The sequence below is a fragment of the Varroa destructor genome, unplaced genomic scaffold (genome assembly GCF_002443255.2).
Source record: "Varroa destructor unplaced genomic scaffold, Vdes_3.0 BEIS01000002.1, whole genome shotgun sequence".
NCBI classification, from domain to species: Eukaryota; Metazoa; Arthropoda; class Arachnida; order Mesostigmata; family Varroidae; genus Varroa; species Varroa destructor.
Genome location: NW_019211455.1, coordinates 5278396 through 5298041, shown reverse-complemented (window position 1 = coordinate 5298041; position 19646 = coordinate 5278396). Strand labels below are relative to the sequence as shown.

The following is a 19646-nucleotide window of genomic DNA, read 5'->3' as shown; positions in this document are numbered from 1 at the left end:
TTAACCATAGGAAAAATAAAAAGAATGGTGTTTTTTTTGTAACTTTTGTGTAAGCGTCTGGCTGAATGATGATTCCGTCTGCAATTTGACAATATTACTAATGATCTTCCGGTGATGCTATTTGTTTGATGCACCGCCGGCCGAATGTCCGTCTGTTGTCTGCTAAACACCGCCACCTGCTGCCATTACTTCTGCTTTAGCTTGCGTTTTCCTTTGCTGTCCAGGACTGTCGAACAAAACTCACTGCAAATGCTCAAAACTGTTTTCAAGAAGTTAACGTCACATGGGTATGTAACGTTTATCTATAGCCTCTCGGCACGGCAAGAGGTTCCTCCTCTATTCTCCTTTCAATGTTGCGTCATCAACAAGTTCACATTTTTTTAAAGGAGACCCTTCGTACCATCCCGTCGTCAATATTAAGCAGATAATCTTTGTTGACAAGGGCGAGCAGACGTTCCGTTCAGTGTGACACGACAGCTCAAAAGGGCGCTTTGTGCTGAAACAATTGAGCTTAGTGACCCGCGTGCTACGGTAAAGCTCAGTCGTGTTAATAACGGCACGTTCGAGGCTCAGACGGTGCTCGCAACCACCACCGCAATGGGGTTTGTTGACAAAAGCTGATGTCAAACTGAAGCTGGGCCTAAGAAAGAGGCTAACACTGGCAAATGAATTTTATTTAGCATAAAATTCCCGAATAGTACGATGTATAACCTCGCTTAGATTCTTGTATTAAGCCTATGTACAGGGCTCATATACACGTACAATATTATATAACGTTAGCTTTCTTAGAGTTCATTTTTAGTTCACCTGGTAGGTCTAATTTTTGAGAAAATTCAGCTTATAAAAGAAACAAAAATGATATGTTTGCTTGAAACACCGGTATTATTACGCGTGGTTCCATTTACCTAGTGTAATTTTAGAATTACAAGAGATTATTATTTCAAATAGTGAAATAGGGCAGACGCAACACATTATGGCACTGTACTGCCTCGTTCAGTTTTCGCGGGGCAAAATATCATGCTTCGTTAGGGAAGGTAAAGGAAAGCCATTAGACAATAGACGATGGGGAATGACGAACGCAATACGCCCTATTCGTTCAATTGAACTCTACACCGACGAACACCGACGTTGTACCCGACGGGGCGTTCGGCTTTGACCCTTTGTGTTCCATGCGGATATGAAATGATATATATATATATATAAAGAAAAAAAATTCTATTAACAATATGTAAAAAAGAAATGACTGCAGCGCACTAGAGAGCAAGTTACGACTTCTAATGAATGTCTGCTATTTCTTTGACGGCTGAGAGCCCTAGGCCAGATTTAGACATTATTTCTGTTATAATTAAGCTTCCAGCAGACTCATTTTCTACAGTTGATCTCATAATAGCACTCAAAGCAATAGCTATAATTAGAGTGCTAGAAAGATCACTGAGGTTATTGCACTCTCGTATAGTTTGACTTCACTGCCATAATTCCCGATAGATGTAACTGATATTGCACATAATAATGATTTAAAGCCCAAGAGATATCAAAAACCGTTTTCAACAAAAAAAAAGTCCGACAAACTGCTTCGAAGCTTGCTCAAATAAAAAACTACATAGGCGGTCAGATAGTAATTGGGACTAAGGTTTGAGGTTGCATTGACGACAGCCTAACGTAGATGCATAAGGGGGGCGCTTCTGCAGATATATATGAACCGAATTCTTTTTATATCTACATACTCAGTGGAAAACATACACATTTTACTAATTTACTGGCATTGGCTGTCGATCGTTGTCAAAATGCGCGAACCCACATACTTCATAGCACCACCATTACGGCAGGACGGCTTCAAGGAACATATCCCTTAAACCGGCTGTGTCACGATTCTTCGCTAATTACTATCATAGACTTTGTTAGTTTTTTAAGGACGAAGAATCCTTTTGGCAATGCTGTAGCATAATTAGGACGTCGTTCTCTCTCAAACGGGCAATATTTTATTGTTTAATGAGCAGTAAGCGTCGTTCTTTAGTGATTATTTATTGCAGCATTTATCTAGAATTTGTCTAGTGTTGTTTGCTGGTTTCACTGAATTGTTACTCCAATAACAGGACGAAAAGAAGTAGTTCTTCAATAAAGCGTACCACCGAACCACTCAGATGGCTGACGGAAGCCGAGTAGTAAACTACCTATGCTTCACTGAACACGCACACGTTATGACTATTGAGGCCTGTCTCCGTTCCAGTGACATGCGGAGACTCGCTGTATATGAATGAGAGTCGTTCAGGTAGAGGTCAATGCCAATTCATTGTTAATTGTTCGCGTATGAGCCTGACCGCAAACTTACATCGATCACGAATCGGACATTGTGGCTATTATAAAGGTTATCATCCGCTTAGTCACGACGCTTTACCGATAACGGTACTGTCGTCTTGTTCATGCATCTAATTACTTATTTTAAAAACGAAAAAACAATCACCGCTGTTAGTGCATAATAATAAGTATGAATTATCTATCTATTTTTGTTTATCAATTAGCTTTATGGTAAAACGAAGACGTGTACTATTATATTAGGCATTTGTGTCGCAAATTGATTTAGGATTGAATCCGATCTTTGGTGTTTAGACTAATTTTTGCAAGGCTCTGTAATTAGATAACAATTTGTACCTTATCGTAAAAAAATTTCATCTTCGGCTAGAAAATCCGCTTAAGGGTTTACCCGTACTAAGGGCATGAAGTCAATGTGTATGTGCTTACCGTTGATCCATACAGTGCTATGCGCATCCTGTCCTGCTATACCCTATAGCAGTGTTCCTTCCACATTTTCAGTACAGAGGACGTCTATTTTCCGACAGTTTATGACCGTCGACCCTAGGCCTCATCAAAGCCACAGCAGACGACAACAATAGAAAAAAAAAAACAGCTAAAAATTTTGCATTCATTATCGCCAGTTGTTACCGAGCAAACGACAGCGATTTCAGCAACAGCAGCCGACGCAGCGTCGGCAACAACAACAACAATAATAATAATAATAATAATAATATTAATTTCAATGTAACTTTGTGACAGTAAATTTGCGCTTATCTTCTGTAACAGAATCCACCTGCTCTTATTGGTGGCAGGTTAGTGACCTCCTCAAGCAACAGCCAAGAATATGCCACCCGCAGGCCGAATAGGTACAGGCCGTACCAGATGTAACGAAAGGATCAGGTGCCTAAAATCGTCTCTGTTGGAACCATCCGTTGTGGTTGTTACTGTTGTTAGAAATACTTTGAGGTAAACGTAACTTGCAAAGCAAAGTTGATGACCCTAATACCGACAGCGCAAATTCAGAGAGCTGGTTGTTTTCGAAGATGCTGACTGAATGATTCGAAGGTAAGTTGCCAAATCAACGGTACAGCAGATGCATAGTCCTCGCACAGGAAAGAGAAAAGCCGCAGGCTTTCCGTTACAGGTCGTACCGGTACTCTTAGTGTTATAATATGGAAACGATCATTTCCTATCCGTCGGCATCGAGGTAAATTATGGAGGTCTCTGTCCAGCTTCAAAACTGAGAAGACATCTTCTTGAGTAAATATTACCGCGTGTAATGATTTATGCTATAAATGAAACGGTTTAGGTAATAGATTAGTCAACTTAATGTCGTTCGGTGATGCTGGTTCTTTTGTGCGACTTTTTTTTATGTGGCTTGGGAAGAGGATGGAATTGACGGTAACGAGCAGATCTTTTTGTAGAATCATCAACGTCTTCGCTGGTTTCTACTTACATTTATTACTTCTTCCGCCTGCCTTCTACTAGCAGCACCACTTATTTTTTGTTCTGTGTTCCATAGTGGGAGTGAATGCTTGACAATGCCGTTTCATCTAAGGTTAAAGGGATCGTAATCAAAGCACTCTGAAGCTCCGAAAGCCTCGTGGCTGCGCAAGAGCCCTTTTATCGAGGTGCAGAACGGCTTTTGTGATTTTAAGGCATTGTGAAGAGCTTCAAAGCGAGCTTCATAGCCCTACGTAGCAGAAAAAACGCCATTGAAATAGCCCCTGCGCTTAAGTTCTTGTCAGATTTAAGATACCAGATATGTTACAAGTTCACACATACACTACGCCTTCACTTGAATTAAGCCCATCACAATGGTATTACCAGTAGGTACAAAACATACCACCGCAACGCAGGGCAGCACCAGTCCCGTTTTTTGCTCTGAACTTATTTTCAGTGGTTCATTATAATAGAACATAGAGCTAAATCTGGTAAATCAGGTAATAAAATTTGGCGGCTTTTGCTATACTGCTGCTAATACGAAATGCTAGGATTGGGTCCAACAATGCCTGTTTTATAATAATGAAATGGTTTTTCTTACCGCAACTAAAATTGTTTAATGATGTTTGTCAATGGAAGGGGTAAATATGAAAAAAACAGGCGGTCAGATCTGTATAAAAAGCTAAATTTTAGCCACCATTCGAGAACTGCATGGGAACGATACGTGACAATGATAGCTAATGGAAACTTTTCCTTCCGTCTTGGAGTTCCTGCTGTGCGGCCTATTATAGCTTTTCGTGGATAGATTATACGCGTGTGCGTATATAGGTGTGTGATTTCAGATGCTGCGAAGCGTAGCGGCCCAAAAACTACATTGATTTTGAGCACCATTCCGTGTTGTTCTAATTGAGAGAAAACATACCCGATGGTGACACAAGTTTGCAGTCATACGGAAATCTGTATATCGATATAGCTAGTTATGACGATGAATAAATTCTGAAAAAACTTCACAAACCAAAAACGAGTGCTATTATCGTGAAGGGTTGAACATTCACAGGAAAGAAAGTTTTTTGAGTATGGCAGACAATTTTACCCATTCGCGTTGTCTTTTTTCGAAATTCGCGCCAAACGACGGACGGGCAACATTGTCATTCTCTCCCACACGTTTGCAAGATTAACGTTGGGAATCCTACGAATTTCGTAGGAGACACATCGCTAGCTTTAAGGGAAGAAAAAACAGATTTGGGCACTGCTTCCATAGTTCTTTTTTCAGAATGTGGGAGAACGTCCAGTATTATTATTTAGATATATATGTGTCGAGGTGCACGTCTTGTAAAACGTCAGCGTTTCCTTCACAGGATATTTCTCCTTTCGTAGGCCAGAATGACAATACCGATCGTTTCACCGAGCCAACCTGTGACGCCAGAGAGCTTCCCAACAAATATTCATTTGCAACTATCCTCCCTGAAGACGTTTGTCACGGAGTTTGTCATAGCTGCAACTATAGTAACATAGATAAAATGGCATGAAATATAGGAGGGAAGTTGCTGAAAGTGCGCTTTACTCAACACGCGGCGCATGCGCAATAAAAAAATTATTAGGTCGTCATGATTGTCACCATCTTATATAACACTTCTGTTCATCTGGACTTATATGAGGGGGAATCCATCCAATACATAGAAATAATCGTATAACATACTTCAAAAGCCTAAAGCTATGTCTTTAATTTTTGAATGAATGGCTTTACTTGAATTATAACAGGCACATTTAACACAATAGACGTTCATGTTAAATATACTGAATATGTCTCGATGTATTCTCCAGTCATGAGCAAAGGGCGAGGCAGAGTCATAAAGTTTTTACCAAAAAAATACATCTTATACCCATAAATGTTGGCAGAAACAAGTCCTTTCTTCTAACAGTTGATAACATTGAAAATACATTTCACGGCACGTGAGTCGTATCGCAATAAGGGCCTTTTTAAAAACGTTCGGTCGGTAGATGGTTCTGTTTTTCACGCAAATTCTTGACTCAAGCGTCAGCTGGACATGAACTTCCGGACACAGTGGAGTGATATCAAGCATTCAGAAAACTATAATACGCCTGAAGCTTCAATGCAATTTTACTCTCATTGACTCGTTGAAATAGACATTTTATGTATATGGAATAATTCATAATGTCAGTAACCGTGAAGAGCACCGCGTTGATTTAGTAATTCAGATGCTATAATCATGCTTTTTTATCATAGATTTTTTTGCTATAGCTAGCGTCGTCTGTCCTCCTAGCTATCTCGCTAGGATCACGGTGGAACTTCTTTCTATGTAGATTTTTCCGTCACGTAATTTGCTGACGTCGTTTCGATCGAAATACAGACAGTAGACAACTACTGCGACAGGACGGACGCCTGACTCACTTCAGAGAAATGCCAATTAAGTAAAACCACTCCTGGGGTGCATTAAGTTAACGTCTCACTCACTCACGGTTTCTGAGGTTACATCAATATGCCTCGTTAATGTTCGCATTCGCACGATCGCAGAAGGATCAAGGCTATTCTTTTTTTTTAAAGGATGGTTCGCTGTAGCTTCCGGCGTTACCGGACGGTCGGCTGCTATTTCAATCGCTCGGTGTTAGGCTGTTTTACAAGCTGAAAAATATACAAATATCTACTTGGCGACATCCCACCTTTCCTAATTCCTTTATATATATATGGGGGTGTGTGTATAGGAACTAGACGTACTGCGAAAAGATAGAACGTCTAAGACTTTCTGTGTTGCTAAATACAGTAATCTTGGATTATAGTACGTAATGCACTATTATTATAGCGTATTAAATCGCCGGGTGTCATGGGTATTTGCCGCTTTTAGAGGCGTAACAGGCCGGTATGGCTATGATGCTGGAGCCCGCTTTGGTGACTGATCATGTGATTGATGAGGGTTTCACGTAATGACTAAATCACACACATATGATATATATATATATATACAAGCATTTAATCTTGCAGAACTAGTGGACTAATGGTGAAGTACGACAGTATAATTGAGCCTCGCATGAAATATCTATCTGAAACATTCGCGTGATAGATAAAGAACAAAATGTAGTAGACAATGGAGGGCAACGATAACCGTTTTAGGTCGTGCAGGCACATGGAAATTTACATTGTAGTCTCAAATTGTGGTGTCCTTTGCACGGACTTCAACAGTTTCGAGGATGTTATAAGATTGTTTCTATTCCGATTCTAAAACATGTCAACGCAGGACGTTCACTGTGAACACCTTGTTTAGCCACAAGATCTTGTAGGTAAAGGGGGATTTCGTATAATCGTTTAGCGAAGCTCTAGTTTACTATCAGTACTGTATAGCGATGATAAGTTAGTTGCGGCTGTGAATTGTTAACTTCGTTGAGTTCCATCTCCTGTATGTCCCGTCCTTGCAAGTATCTACGGTACAATGAATCTCTTTGTTTGGTAAACTATTTGGCTGCATAAACCAAAGTATGAACGGATTTTATCTATAAGAAAATAAATCACTAATTACTACTACTTTACTCTGATTAGTAAATTGACTAATCACGAGCTGATTAGTCTCAGAAGGAGCAGAATAATCTGACTTTACCGAAAAAAGCGGTTGCCTGCAAATTTTCGCATCTGCGGGTAGATATGTTTGACGTAGCTAGCGTGAGGCGGCTGTACATGAATTAGACCAGCCATGATTAAGCTCTTCGATTCACTGGATGATTCGAATGATAGACTGAAAAAACCGCTAGATAGAATTGCTAGACGGACGCAGCTACAGATATAACGGCGTCTGAATACTCCTGCAATTAGGAGAAACGTGCTGACCCTATGTATTTTAATTGCACGGTATATTCCCACCGTAAAGAGCTGGGGTTCGATTGCGCTTTTTTGACGGGATTTACTTTGCTAGGCGTCATCATTAAACGAGGCCCGTGAAGAGTCGTACAATTCGTTGTTGGAGCTTGTTTCCTACTTTAACTTTTGCACGTTCTTATAGACCGCTGTTAAGAACTGATTCTCAGCGAACTGCGAAAGACTCTGTTGAATGACAAGTTTGATTCTTCGCAGGGGTGCTGCAACGGACATCTTTGAGCAAATTGTACGCTGGCGCAGTGTTTTCAGTCAGAGGCAGGCACGAACGAGTCTGAACGAGCTACAGGTTCGTTCGGGCCTTTTTTTACTAGACGTTGCTTAACCGCAGAGCTAATTCTGCTGATATCAAGTGGAATAGACTATAAGTACCTTCAAAGCCAATTCAATGCTATCCAGACAAACAAGGAATCGTGGCGCAAAACACAGTCAATGACGTCTATAGAACGTGACAGTTCGAGGGTCGCGGCCACAGTCGTGGCGAGAAAGGGTTTGCTGTAAAAACTCGCGATTTCAATCGCGTCGGTAGCAGTAGGCTCAGAAGAAGCAACGCGTAAAAAATAGGAATAGTCGTCTCAGCTCAGGAGTTGTAATCGTGTAAACGATGACCTGATAGTGGCGCGTTGCAGCGGGCTGTTTCGTCGTGCCTGACAAACATTTCAGATTCTCAAGTCTTTTATTTCAGACAGACCGTCGGTTCAAAACGGAAGGTGTGAAAGAATCATCGCCAAACAAAGCAGCCATCAACTTGTTTATAGCGCATAATAAATTCATCTAGTTGATATTTGAGGGACGAAGTACATAGTACATAAATAAAAATGTCTCGGGAGAATTTTCTTTTTGAACTGTTTACTTCTAAATAATTTCCAGGATGTGCAAGGCGTTTTTTGTGCTTTTGCGGCTTTCTTTTCATTGCAAAAAAAAAAACGAAATTACGATGAAGCAAGAACGATCATGCAAGTCCAAGGCATTTGCTTCTTTAGAGAATCATACATGGAGGAGGTATTTCAAACACTATCGCTTGTTGGATATGAACTCCGTTGAAATAAACTCTGTTGATTTTTTTTTATGGCACACTGAGTTGCATCCTTGTTCCACACAGACACAGAGGCCGAGGATTAAAAAAAGTATATGGAAAGTTCATTGTCTGTTATGATATAGATTTATAAAGGCTAGCACGTCTGCGTGCAAAACACAGAAATGTAAATTTACTGTAGGTTCGTGCACGTTCATCAGCGATTCACAAAAAAGTGAACAGCCCCTCGCATTTCTTCTTTTACTTTACATCGCTCGTATCCAGTACATCCAGCGGCGGGCACAACTCGACACGCACGCTATGAACTGATGGGCCGGATGGACTGCAATAGAAGCTTTGCACTAGCACAGACTGATTGGTAGGCCCGTACCTACGATACCATTACCTGGTCCACGAGCTACGAAGCCAATGAAGTTTCTTGTATTACATAAAAATAAAGCCACCAACAGTAAAAGAAAATCATCATTAGGATAAAGTGCTGTTATTAGTGACAGCAATGATGATTATAACATTTATTTTTTGTTGTATCATTGACAAGCCAAATAGGTGCTGCTGTTGTGGTTGTTTTTTTCTGTTGACGCGATGCGGTGCGTTATTAGGATCCGTGGAAAATAACCGAAGCATCACTGGATACTTAGTTTCTTGTCCTTTTACCGTTCTCGATCGAGCGCCAGGGTTGTTGTCTCAGTTTCGAGAGCCGTGGAAAAATTCGCCCGTAGTTATTCTATGTGTTGCGTTACAGGTGCATATAACGCGAGAGGCAGCTGGCAACAGTTGCAGCGGTTTCACTGAGAGAATGCTCCCATAGTACTCCTGCACAAGAAGACGAAGGCAACAAACGCGTATAGACGGGTCTTCGACGCCACGATACGACGAAAATTCGACTACCGATGCTACGGTTCATCTCCAGACGCTTGCCCACTTGGGTTGATGACCACTACGCTGCCACCGCAGCCGCTACCGCTACTACGACAAAAAGACATTATTTTAAAATGAGATGTCATTATCATTACTTTATTTGTTTTTTTTTTACACGCATCATTATTATATTCTCATTCCAACGTAATGGATACAACTTCTATTATTATGGCTTGTCGAGCGAGTTTGTTGTTGCTAAAAAAGCTTGCCCCCCGTTTAGGCCGCATCACGAGCCCCGTTCTAGTTGTCCGACAATTTGCTAGCCTGCGTTGTACTCTGAAGTTGCGCAGCTTGAAAGCGTTCTAGTTTTGACCGCAAAATCACTTTACCAGCAGCGGCCGAACAGGGAAAAAGAAGTGATGCAAGGCGACGACGGCAACCGCTCAGAGGGAGACGTCAGAGGTGGAGGTGTCGGGCCGTCAAACGCTGATCGGAGCATCTAGCAATCATAAAGAATAAAGAGAGATAAATATTGCAAAGTGAATTTGGCGATAGTAAATAAATCGTTTTCAGCTTTTTGTGCACTTCTTTTGCTATCCATCTTAGTCCATTTTTACTAGCGGACAAACGAGCAAGATGGACTGTGCTAGTCCTTAATGGTACAGCTCCTCAAAAACCTTTGTCAAGTTCAGCTGGAAGTAATTTTGGCTTATGAGAATTTTATTCGTAGCTATAGCAGTCGACCAGGGCAAAACGCAAGTACCGAAGTACGTTAGTAAAACTAATGAGGAGATAACATAATAGTACCTAATGTCAAATAGAAGGCCTTTAACTTAAGTGAACTACGTTTCCATTTGATGGTAGCGTACTTGTAGTAGATTCAAATGGCTGGCCAACAAAAATGAATGACTTACGGATACATCGCTTGTTCTGTTAGTTTGCCATGCCATGCTGACTGTGTTTACAGATATCGAGATGTGCCTTTTAGGATTAACTATTCTGCTTTATCACTGAAAATAATGAAAATCAGTGAATTTCGGTTCGAGGACGACCTCATCAGCTGATGCCACCACTATGTGAGGGGGCATACCTCGATATGTGTATTTCTTTCTACGATGCCCATTTATGAAGCAGTCACCGAAACTGGCATGTTAGCACACAAAATCGTCCGGTTTGACCTAAAGTAAATTTTGTTTCTTCCATTTAGAAAAACGGTTGCGATATACTCACAAGTAAGTACCTCCACTCTCCCAGTTCAAGTGGATAATGAAGGAAAAGTGCAGTCTTAACTGTTGACAAGCACGGGATCATTTGAGTCTGCTATCATTAAAAGTGTATTCATGCGCGCAGTGCGACAGCTATTCTAAACTGTCGGCCTAGCGTGAAAGCAGAAGACAGGCAAATGGCCTATGCAGTTCTCAGTCCTGCAGGACCGCTCTGTCGCGACACATAACAGATCAAACTGTTTCGATTTCCCAGGATAATTTGTTCATCCGTTTATTTGCTGTCGATTATTTTATTCAATGGCCAGACAGATCACGCTGCAGTGCATGCATTAGTTCCTATCGGTGATGTTGGCACCCGTAGCTTGTCGTTGCGATCTAACCCAAAAGTGTTCAACGCCGGATGGTTGCGCCGTTTGCCGATAGACAGGCATTCCAGCGGTCCCGTTGGAATATGACAAAATAACAATTCGAGAGTTATTGGAGAAGTTGAGGCCTGTCCCATTTCGGTCTGGTGACCTGTGCCATTTGAGCGACTAGGTACAGCGAACCTAGTCTAGTAGGCAAAGCGCCTTTATCCGTTATGTCGCACCAGTGCCTCTCTGCATAAAATCACGACGAACACGAGGCTGTGAGGCAAATTTTACAGTCTCCCGATTAACTGTCAATGGTATATCAAAAAATCGTTAACACTTAGTAGACAGCGGCGGGCAGCTGTAGAAGTTGGTAACGCTTATTGTCTATCGTAGCAAAGCGCGAATAAATGTAGCGCAGTGGGGTCCCCAGTGGAAGATATTAAACAAAGTACCTATGAGGATCTCACGCCTATATACATATTCCATTTTAAAAGATGAACCTTATAATTGAATACTGTGCTTCTGGAGGCAAAGCAATAAAGAAACGCTCGCGCGATGGTTATTGCCCCCTAAGTTAAATAGTACGGTCAAGAAGAATCGAGATAAATAAATGTTTCGCTTTTTAGATCGCGAACTACGCTAAAGCAAGATGCATTCGCAATTTATTTCGAAAGCCCTTTGAAATACTTCCTATGTATTTGTAATATGGCTTATATTTGAATCTGGGCCCTGCTTTGTTAACATCGTTGTCGGACAGTCCTTTACCGTGGACTATATATATCCTATTATAAATGCCTGAACACCAAACTACTTGTTTGTAATATACATAATAATAAAAGTCATGTACACTGTGTTATACAAAACGCGAAAAGCCAGCAGTAACCGAATTAAGAGTTCTATCTGCCAGCTACAAGCAACGTAACCATGGAGATTTCGAAATTATGAAGCGTCGCAATTGAGTCGAAATATTATCCCCGGTCAAACCTAGCTCCTAGATAGCCATCGAAGGGAAAGCAACTAGCTCCCTGTAAATACAATTGCCCCTCGGTAAATAATACGATATAAAGAAAAGGTTCTCCATCGCGCAGTACCTCATAACAATAATAAAGTATTTCTATCGCTTTTTTCTTGAGTCCATAATTAGTTGTAGCATAGGGAGCCGGCTCGAATACACAAACAATAAAAAATGGCGAGAGTATGAAATGTGACAAAAGAATATATATGCGATTTGATAGTATTATTAAACGACCTGTAATCGAGTACGCTAACTTCATCGATCTAAAGAACAGAAGCACCGCTACAAAAATGATGCATTATAAGAGATGCCATGAGTCTACCTTGGTTTACCGTTCCACTGCAAACAACAAGTGCCGCCACGGTTTTTGCCTGAAAGCACTGGGCGTATGTGACCAACACTGGACTATAATTCTAACTAATTTCCTGCAGAGATAATAAAAAAACATCCCTCAGGGATCTTTAAAATGGCTACTTAATCGTTTGGTGGGTTTCGTTGCCTAACAGACCAGATCCGCTCTCCCATTAGACTAGGTGGATATATTCGGGACTCGACAATCATAGGAAAACATAATAAGATATCCATAGTTTTAGTTATATCTGAATAGCCATATGTTTACTGTAATTTACCGTAGAGTTGCCTTTGAGCTTGCGGAGAAGTCTGGTGAAACATTGAAATGATTTGTTGGTAGATGCCCTCCATTCTACGGCCCATCACATGGCACGAGGGCAGGCATGCGATTACACGAGCCCCGCCTCAACACGAACCAAGACACTCGAGCACGTTACGTTCATGGCAGTGATTCAAGTTTTTTTTTTTCGACTTTAGGCTATTTTGAATAGTTTTTTTTTTTGAAAATCACTAACGGCAGTACGAAATTAGCCACTGAATTCTATTACAGGTGACACAATTTACTCCGATGTCCCCTGTGCCCCACTTCATTACCCTTCACAGATGAGTAATCCTAATGTTGCGATGTCTATGAGTTTTGTCACTACTTAAGATACACAGCACCAAATCCAATCGAAAGGCGATCACTGAACAACGTGTCTCTAAAGGCTGTCTCGCATGTTTCTCACCAGCAAACTTATGAAATTCCAACTAGATTCTTCCGCCAGAGATGCCAAGCTGGCAATGTTCTTAGATTTATCGAAGAAGCAAGCACTTACTACCCGAAAACTATAGTTGTTCACTGGCGAAGGAGACAAACTCAATCGAGGCTGACACGCGTTCATCGAGACGATGGTGATGCAATCGTCGTCGTCACTGCCATAACAACGATTTCGTTCACGACGGCAAGTTCATGTGGTTACAATTAATATCAGAGTCGTCGTTTTCCTTAACGTATGATCACTATACGATAGTTGGTATTGTTTCGCGGTTCGTTATCTATGTTGCATTACCGAGCGTCAACCGGATTGCCGCCACCTGGTCGGTGGACCGTTGAACAGTGCTTACTCCTGATGCGAACCGCTCCCAGAGCAATAGCGAACAGGTGAGTTTCCTGCCTGTCGTCGATGCCTGGGGCGGCCAGAAAGGAATGGGGCGAGCTAGGAGACGCAAGCCAGCTACGATCACCACCCGCGCTGACGCATCAGCGTTGGTAATGGGCTGCCGGTGGCATCAGTGAGTTGTACTAACTAGACACTGGAACGCCGGCCAGCGGCGAACTGTCTACCCGACAACGAGCGAACGGCTTATCTACCTCTTGCACCCTGGGCACTGGACCGCGTGGCAGCGGCAGCGAAGGCTTTCTCGTGGTAGGAGGGGGTGCAAAGAAGTATGAGAAGAAGAAGAAATTGAAGAAAAAACCGTTGAAGGAAAGCGAATAAGATATATCGGATCTATCCAATTCCCTCTCTTCTCCTTGTCCCGTCTTGTGGACCACGAGCGCGAAGTCCGCAAAGTCCGAACGTCAAGACGTTTTAGCGTCAGCGAACGAACCACCGCGCTAAGTACGTCGATAGAAAGCGAGCCGGCTGCCTCCAAAACAGCACCAGCGACAAAAGGCAACAGGAACCGTTGCCACGGCTGCAACCGTTAAGAAGTGTTAAGCGAGACCTATGCGAGTAAAAAGCGCCGCGCGAGTGAAGTAGAGTTTTGTCTACCACTGCCATCACAATCAGCATCAACAGATACAGCGGCAGCAGCGGTGGCGGCAGCCGGCCAATTGGCCAGCGGTCGGCTGGCCGACAAGCAAATAGACAACGATGCCACCAGCAACTGCAGCATCACGAGTTGTGCTATCCAGCGCCAGCGGTGCTAGCACCGCTACCCCTTTCGTTCCACCATGTTGCCATTGAGGGGGGAGGGGATCTAAGTTATGAAGGAGGACGAAGTTGCCGTGCCTGATGAAGTTGGGTTAATAATGGTGAGCCATTATTGCTATGATGCTGCTGCTGCTGTTCATGCTGATGCTGTGAATGACTGTTATTGTAGGGCCCAGCAATAAAAAGCTAACGACGGAGGGAGATGGATGAGATTGTGCCATGAGCGACGCCGTAACGTTTGCTAGCGTCAATCAACCAGAGCAAAGTAAGTGCATTTGTGAATGAACAGATAAATAGAATGGACTTGATTCCGCTTTCTCCATCAAGTGTCAATCGAACCAGGTTTGCAGTTCTGCAAAGCAAGAATAAACTTCGATTTCAAGTGAACCTTACCAGTTCATTTGCGAACGTTAGATGCGTCGTTGTTGATTCTTTCGTTCGCTTGCCTCTCTTGATAACTTTTCGGCTGCAGTTTAGCGTCCGACCGACTCAGATACTTCGTCATCATTCTTTCACGTACTTGTTCTCATTTATGGATTCCGTTTTTTCATTGTACACGTCACTACTGTTTGATGCCTGTCGATCTGTCTATCTATATATATATATATATATATAGATAGACAGATCAACAGGCATCAAATGTATATATATATGTGCTTGCTTCTTGTCGTTGTACACATTTTTTGGAGCAAAGGCGTTGACTCTTCGTAGGACTGATAGAGCATTCGACCTGATAGCGCTAAATCGCATCATGCCCTTATATTTCGAGCTAAAATTAGATTTTCAACTTGCTTAAAGCTCAGAGAATCGTGTCGTAAACAGGAAATCTAACGGAAACTCTTTTAACGCATATATACAGAGACCTGTAAAGATGCATATTCAAGCGTGAGAGTACTACAAGGTAAGCAAACTTTACAATCACAATACAACATTTCAACAAAATTCTATTTCACCGTTTTCCTCCATTTAGTCAACAGTCATCAAGCCCAGTCAGCTAAATGTCGTATATGCAATCGATGCCCCTTGTAACTGTTTATCTATACCGGCACTGAATGCGCATCATTACACCAGTCAACGACGCAGTCAAAACCTCTCAGTATCCAACTTTAAATCCCATGGCATTATCTAGCAGCTGGCGCTCGCCGTCTACAGCATCCGGTTTTTTTTTACAGACTCTCGCATAGGCCGTTGAGCCTGCCCGATGTTCCATGTTTGGCGGGGAGCCGTGCTTTTAATTAGCAACAAAAACATTACCAGAAATAACACGGAGAATATCAAGAACCAGTATATGTTTAGTACTGGCCCAAAGCAACAGCATGGATTGATAGAGACTATTGCACGTAACGCACGTATAAATTTTTGCCCCGATAATGTCTTCCGGCCCTTTTATCAAAATAAAACTGCCGCGTATGTGAAATAGCTGCTATTGTTTTGCTGTAACACATAGACGTTACAGCGCACAGTTTACCAGACAAAGGGGCCGGCCAAAATGTCCGAACTAACAATAACTCGTAACCGACGCTAAAGAAGAAGCCTGCATTTTAGCTCAACTAATCGTATCGCAACGCGGACATGAAAGCAAAGATCTTCAGTCGTTGAACGTTGCAAGTTTAAGCAGTTTCGACGTTGGATGATGGCTAATATCGGTAGAATACAATGTTTACTACCAACGGGAGTATATTCTATGACCGGCCAATTTCATAACAATCTTCGTTCGTCTACTCGAAGTAAGTTCGAGTTGATGGCGGAATGTTTTTATACGGGGCCGTCATTAAGTAAGTCAGGATGTTTTTGATCGATAAGCTAGAATCGTGGAGAAAATAATAGCAGCCATAACAAATCACCTTTGCTTGATTTATCATAGTGAGAATGACGTTGAAACGATCGACAATGATACGACGACAATGGTGGTGCAGGTATTTTGACTATTCCCGTTATAAAAAATATAAAAACGCAATCAACTGGCACCTTGTTTCACTTTCTAGCCATTACGTCTTCATTGATTTTGCCCTTGTTGGTTTTATTATAGATGATTTTTCTTATAAATTTTAAAAAACCTGTAAAGATAGATCTTGATGAAGGTCAAATGTGAGTTCGTCTTGCTTGAACTGCCTTCGCCCTTGCGTCCCTCCTAAACCGAATGCAGCAAAATCATAGTTCGCAAACAAAACTTAAAATTTCACCGACGCTGCGTATTTGATTAATTTTCCTGGTAGATACATGTTGTACAGAGGAAGAACTTTATAATAAGGCGACAAAATATAATGCTCATTCTTCCCAGCCTTTTATTTCATTCCAGACAGATGAGGGCTTACCTAGTTCATTTGTGGCAACCCCAAGTTGGACATTATTTTTCTAGCACACGACATGATTTCATATATTCTGCGGGGTAGGCACATCATCTTCTAAAGCAACGATGCGTTATCCGGGAAAGATCGACTGATCGAGTGCTTTTGCGAATATATGACAAAGTTCGCGTTGTTAAAAGGCAAACACAATCCTGTTTAAAGACGAGAACACATGGAGCCTGTAGAATAAAACTAATACATAGAACGAAAAGATGGGACGATGAATAAGCGTTATAGAAATATCTTAGAAGAAAAAAGTAGAATATTTGAGTCATTTTTATGGCGACTGAGATCATACTGACATTTGTTGAAGTTTCAACTTATCACTACTACAGCACTTACTCTATCAACAATAGGATACCCGCTTCGTCCCCTGACCGATGAATTCTCATATTCCATCGACGATCGTTATGTCGCACTTGCTTGAAAAATAAAAAAAAAAAACATCTACATGAAACGATTTATGCACCAAACGTGTACCAGTTATTCAAAGCTTAATGTAATCTATCACTTCAGTTATAAGGAAAACGGTGTATTCATAGTTTTTTTTTTTTTTTTCATTTACTAACTGTATTATGGCTGCACAAAGAGGATGTAATCCTGACGTTTCTTCCTGTCCACATAATTCAGGTAAATCAATTATGGTCTGAGGCAAAAAAACAGTAACAAGACAACCGAGCAACTGGGAACTACTAAGTAAAGAAACAACTTATTACTACTACTTAGAATTTTATTCAGGTTTCGAATAATCCGAGTTACTCTGTTTTCTAAGTGATTTTAGCAGTAACAAACACATCGAGAGAAAGAGAGAACTCGATGCATCATTAAACCTCGCTCTTTTTAACCGTCGCATTCACAAATGAAAAGGAAATACACACACAGGCACTTCAGTTATTCGCTGTTGACGCTACATTGATAAACAAAAAAAAAAAACGCGCTACTATAAATAGAAACGAGGAAAAGGAAATAAAAAACCGAACGATACTAATTATACCTATTATTAATATTGCTCAACAACCGAACCTGGTTACTAGATGAATAATACCCCGGTTGTTGTGGGCGCGCGTTCGGAAGCTTGCCGGCGCTGACGTCGGCACCGCTCAACGCCGCTGATCACGTTGAGTTGGCATTTGTTTGGCGTAAGATTTATAACGGAAAGTTAACCCGTGCTTATTTTTGAAGTTGCGACTGCACGCTTTTAATTGGAAGATGTGACGGGAGGAAGGGAGTGAGACTATGTAAATCCGGTCCGCAACACCGGCTTCCATGCATACCCTAATCTGGTCAAAGTAGACGTGATGAGAGGTCAAGACGCACCCCTCACTGTCAGTAGGTTGGTGCGGCTAGGAAGACTAACCACCACTAGAAACCGCGATAATAATTAGCGGGCTAGTTAAAACTACGTAAACCTTTAATAATGCAGTATTGTTTATTATGGCGACTGCGCTGGCAGCTCCTAAGCGATTTACGTGCTCCGTATAGGGTAACACTGAATTGAGCAGGGTAAATAGCTATATTATTCATCCGCTAACGTAAACATAATTTACATGAAAACTAGCTTACCGAGCAAAATATCCATCCCAAGACATCGTTAGTCAACTGGAAGTTAAGGAACTTTTTTAAAGCATGAATCCGTTATTAGGCTGAATTTTAAATCATATAGGATTGCATTCTAATCTGGTAATGGGACACGGCGATATATCGAACCTGACACAGGATCGCCAACTATTTTCTGTAGCAGCTATCGAATTATGTTTATCTTGCCCACCCCCAGATGGCGTTACTGTAGCAGATCCGCGGCAGAGTAATGGTTATTACCGTACTAAATAAATGTTTTCAATTTACTGCTCTTGCTTTAGGTAGATGGCCTCCAGCATGCGTCTACAAGACACGACGGCTACTATATTGCTAAACACGAACAAGTATATATAGATAGACATTATCTGGCGCTTTAATTTTGTTGCTACTGCTTTGATCTTTATTACTATCATAGATCTTATTGCGGTTGCTGCTGTTGTCGCCGTCACTGCAGTTATGCCATCACCAGGCGGGCCTTTTGTTTTTGAAGAAGTATCAAACTAAACTGTAGCCTTTTCTACATTGTTTGTCTACCTTCGTTTCTGTCGAGAAAACGCATAAAAAAATCAATAAGCCCATGTAACAGCATAAATCGTGTACAGTTGAGATCACTAAGATTATCACCGCCGCTAGCCCGCGTCTAGCATCAGTCGTCCAGAAGGATCAACTAAGCAATCAACGATAGTGTCCAAAATCGATGTCGGCTCTATTGGCCTGCTAGCCATTACAAACAACAACAGACGCTTGAAACAAACGGAGTTACCGCTATCAGCCAGTAGCGTTAATGTCAAAGCAGGAGTATTCGCTCGTATTGCGTATACATAGATAAATTATGGCGCGTTCAACGCTGCGTACACTGCGCATCATTAGAAGAAATACAGCTTCCGTCTAGTGAAACGATTGCCGTCGCAAGTCGATGAGCAAAGCGTCACCGGAGGACTTAGAGGCGGCGGCGGCGGCGGCGGCGGCGGCGGCGGCGGCGGCGGCGGCGGCGGCGGCGGCGGAGTTGGCGCGCTCATATTAAATATGGATCCTTACAGATTAATTTCGAACATGTAGTTCGGTATTTGTTCGTTTACCGAAATCTTGCCGGCTTCCTTGCCGTTCTTGAAGATTCACTTTAATACCCTCGATGGTTGTGTCATCACGCTGGTTAGGTAGCATATACGTATATATACAGGTGCATATTACTAATCGTAAGGTTAATCGAGATCAAATGGAGTGGTAACGCTAACGGCAACACCAATACAGTTGTATCAACTACATAATTTATAAATATATAAAAATAACACGATAGTGACACCGCACCGACGGTGCGACGCTGCGAAAACAATGAGCGGATAA

The 19646-nt window shown here is 41.8% G+C and overlaps 2 protein-coding genes and 1 long non-coding RNA gene across 14 annotated transcripts in view; 1 reads left to right on the top strand and 2 right to left on the bottom strand.

The window, feature by feature from the left end:
* Window positions 1–19646, bottom strand: part of LOC111244514 (uncharacterized) — a 102179-nt gene that overhangs the window by 27991 nt on the left and 54542 nt on the right. The gene's annotated exons all lie outside the window — the stretch shown is intronic.
* Window positions 162–10090, top strand: LOC147757285 (uncharacterized). Of its 2 annotated transcripts, none has more exons than XR_015322024.1 (2): window positions 162–287; window positions 9397–10090. It is a non-coding gene; the product is annotated as an uncharacterized LOC147757285 (long non-coding RNA). The 2 variants fall into 2 exon arrangements; XR_015322023.1 differs by lacking the exon at window positions 162–287 and adding an exon at window positions 3142–3357.
* LOC147757284 (uncharacterized) lies at window positions 9499–19275 on the bottom strand. Of its 6 annotated transcripts, none has more exons than XM_086981233.1 (5): window positions 18288–19198; window positions 17748–18086; window positions 17067–17142; window positions 9902–10011; window positions 9499–9620 (listed from the first exon to the last, which is right to left on the bottom strand). In XM_086981233.1, exons 3-5 carry the CDS (start codon window positions 17121–17123, stop codon window positions 9548–9550), a joined length of 240 nt encoding a protein of 79 aa, XP_086837359.1. In that variant the 5' UTR covers window positions 17124–17142; window positions 17748–18086; window positions 18288–19198; the 3' UTR covers window positions 9499–9547. The 6 variants fall into 6 exon arrangements, 5 of the variants coding, with proteins under 5 accessions (XP_086837359.1, XP_086837357.1, XP_086837360.1 ...); XM_086981231.1 differs by having other exon boundaries at window positions 17067–17146; window positions 18288–19193; XR_015322021.1 differs by having other exon boundaries at window positions 9601–9620; window positions 17067–17146; window positions 17748–17833; window positions 18288–19206.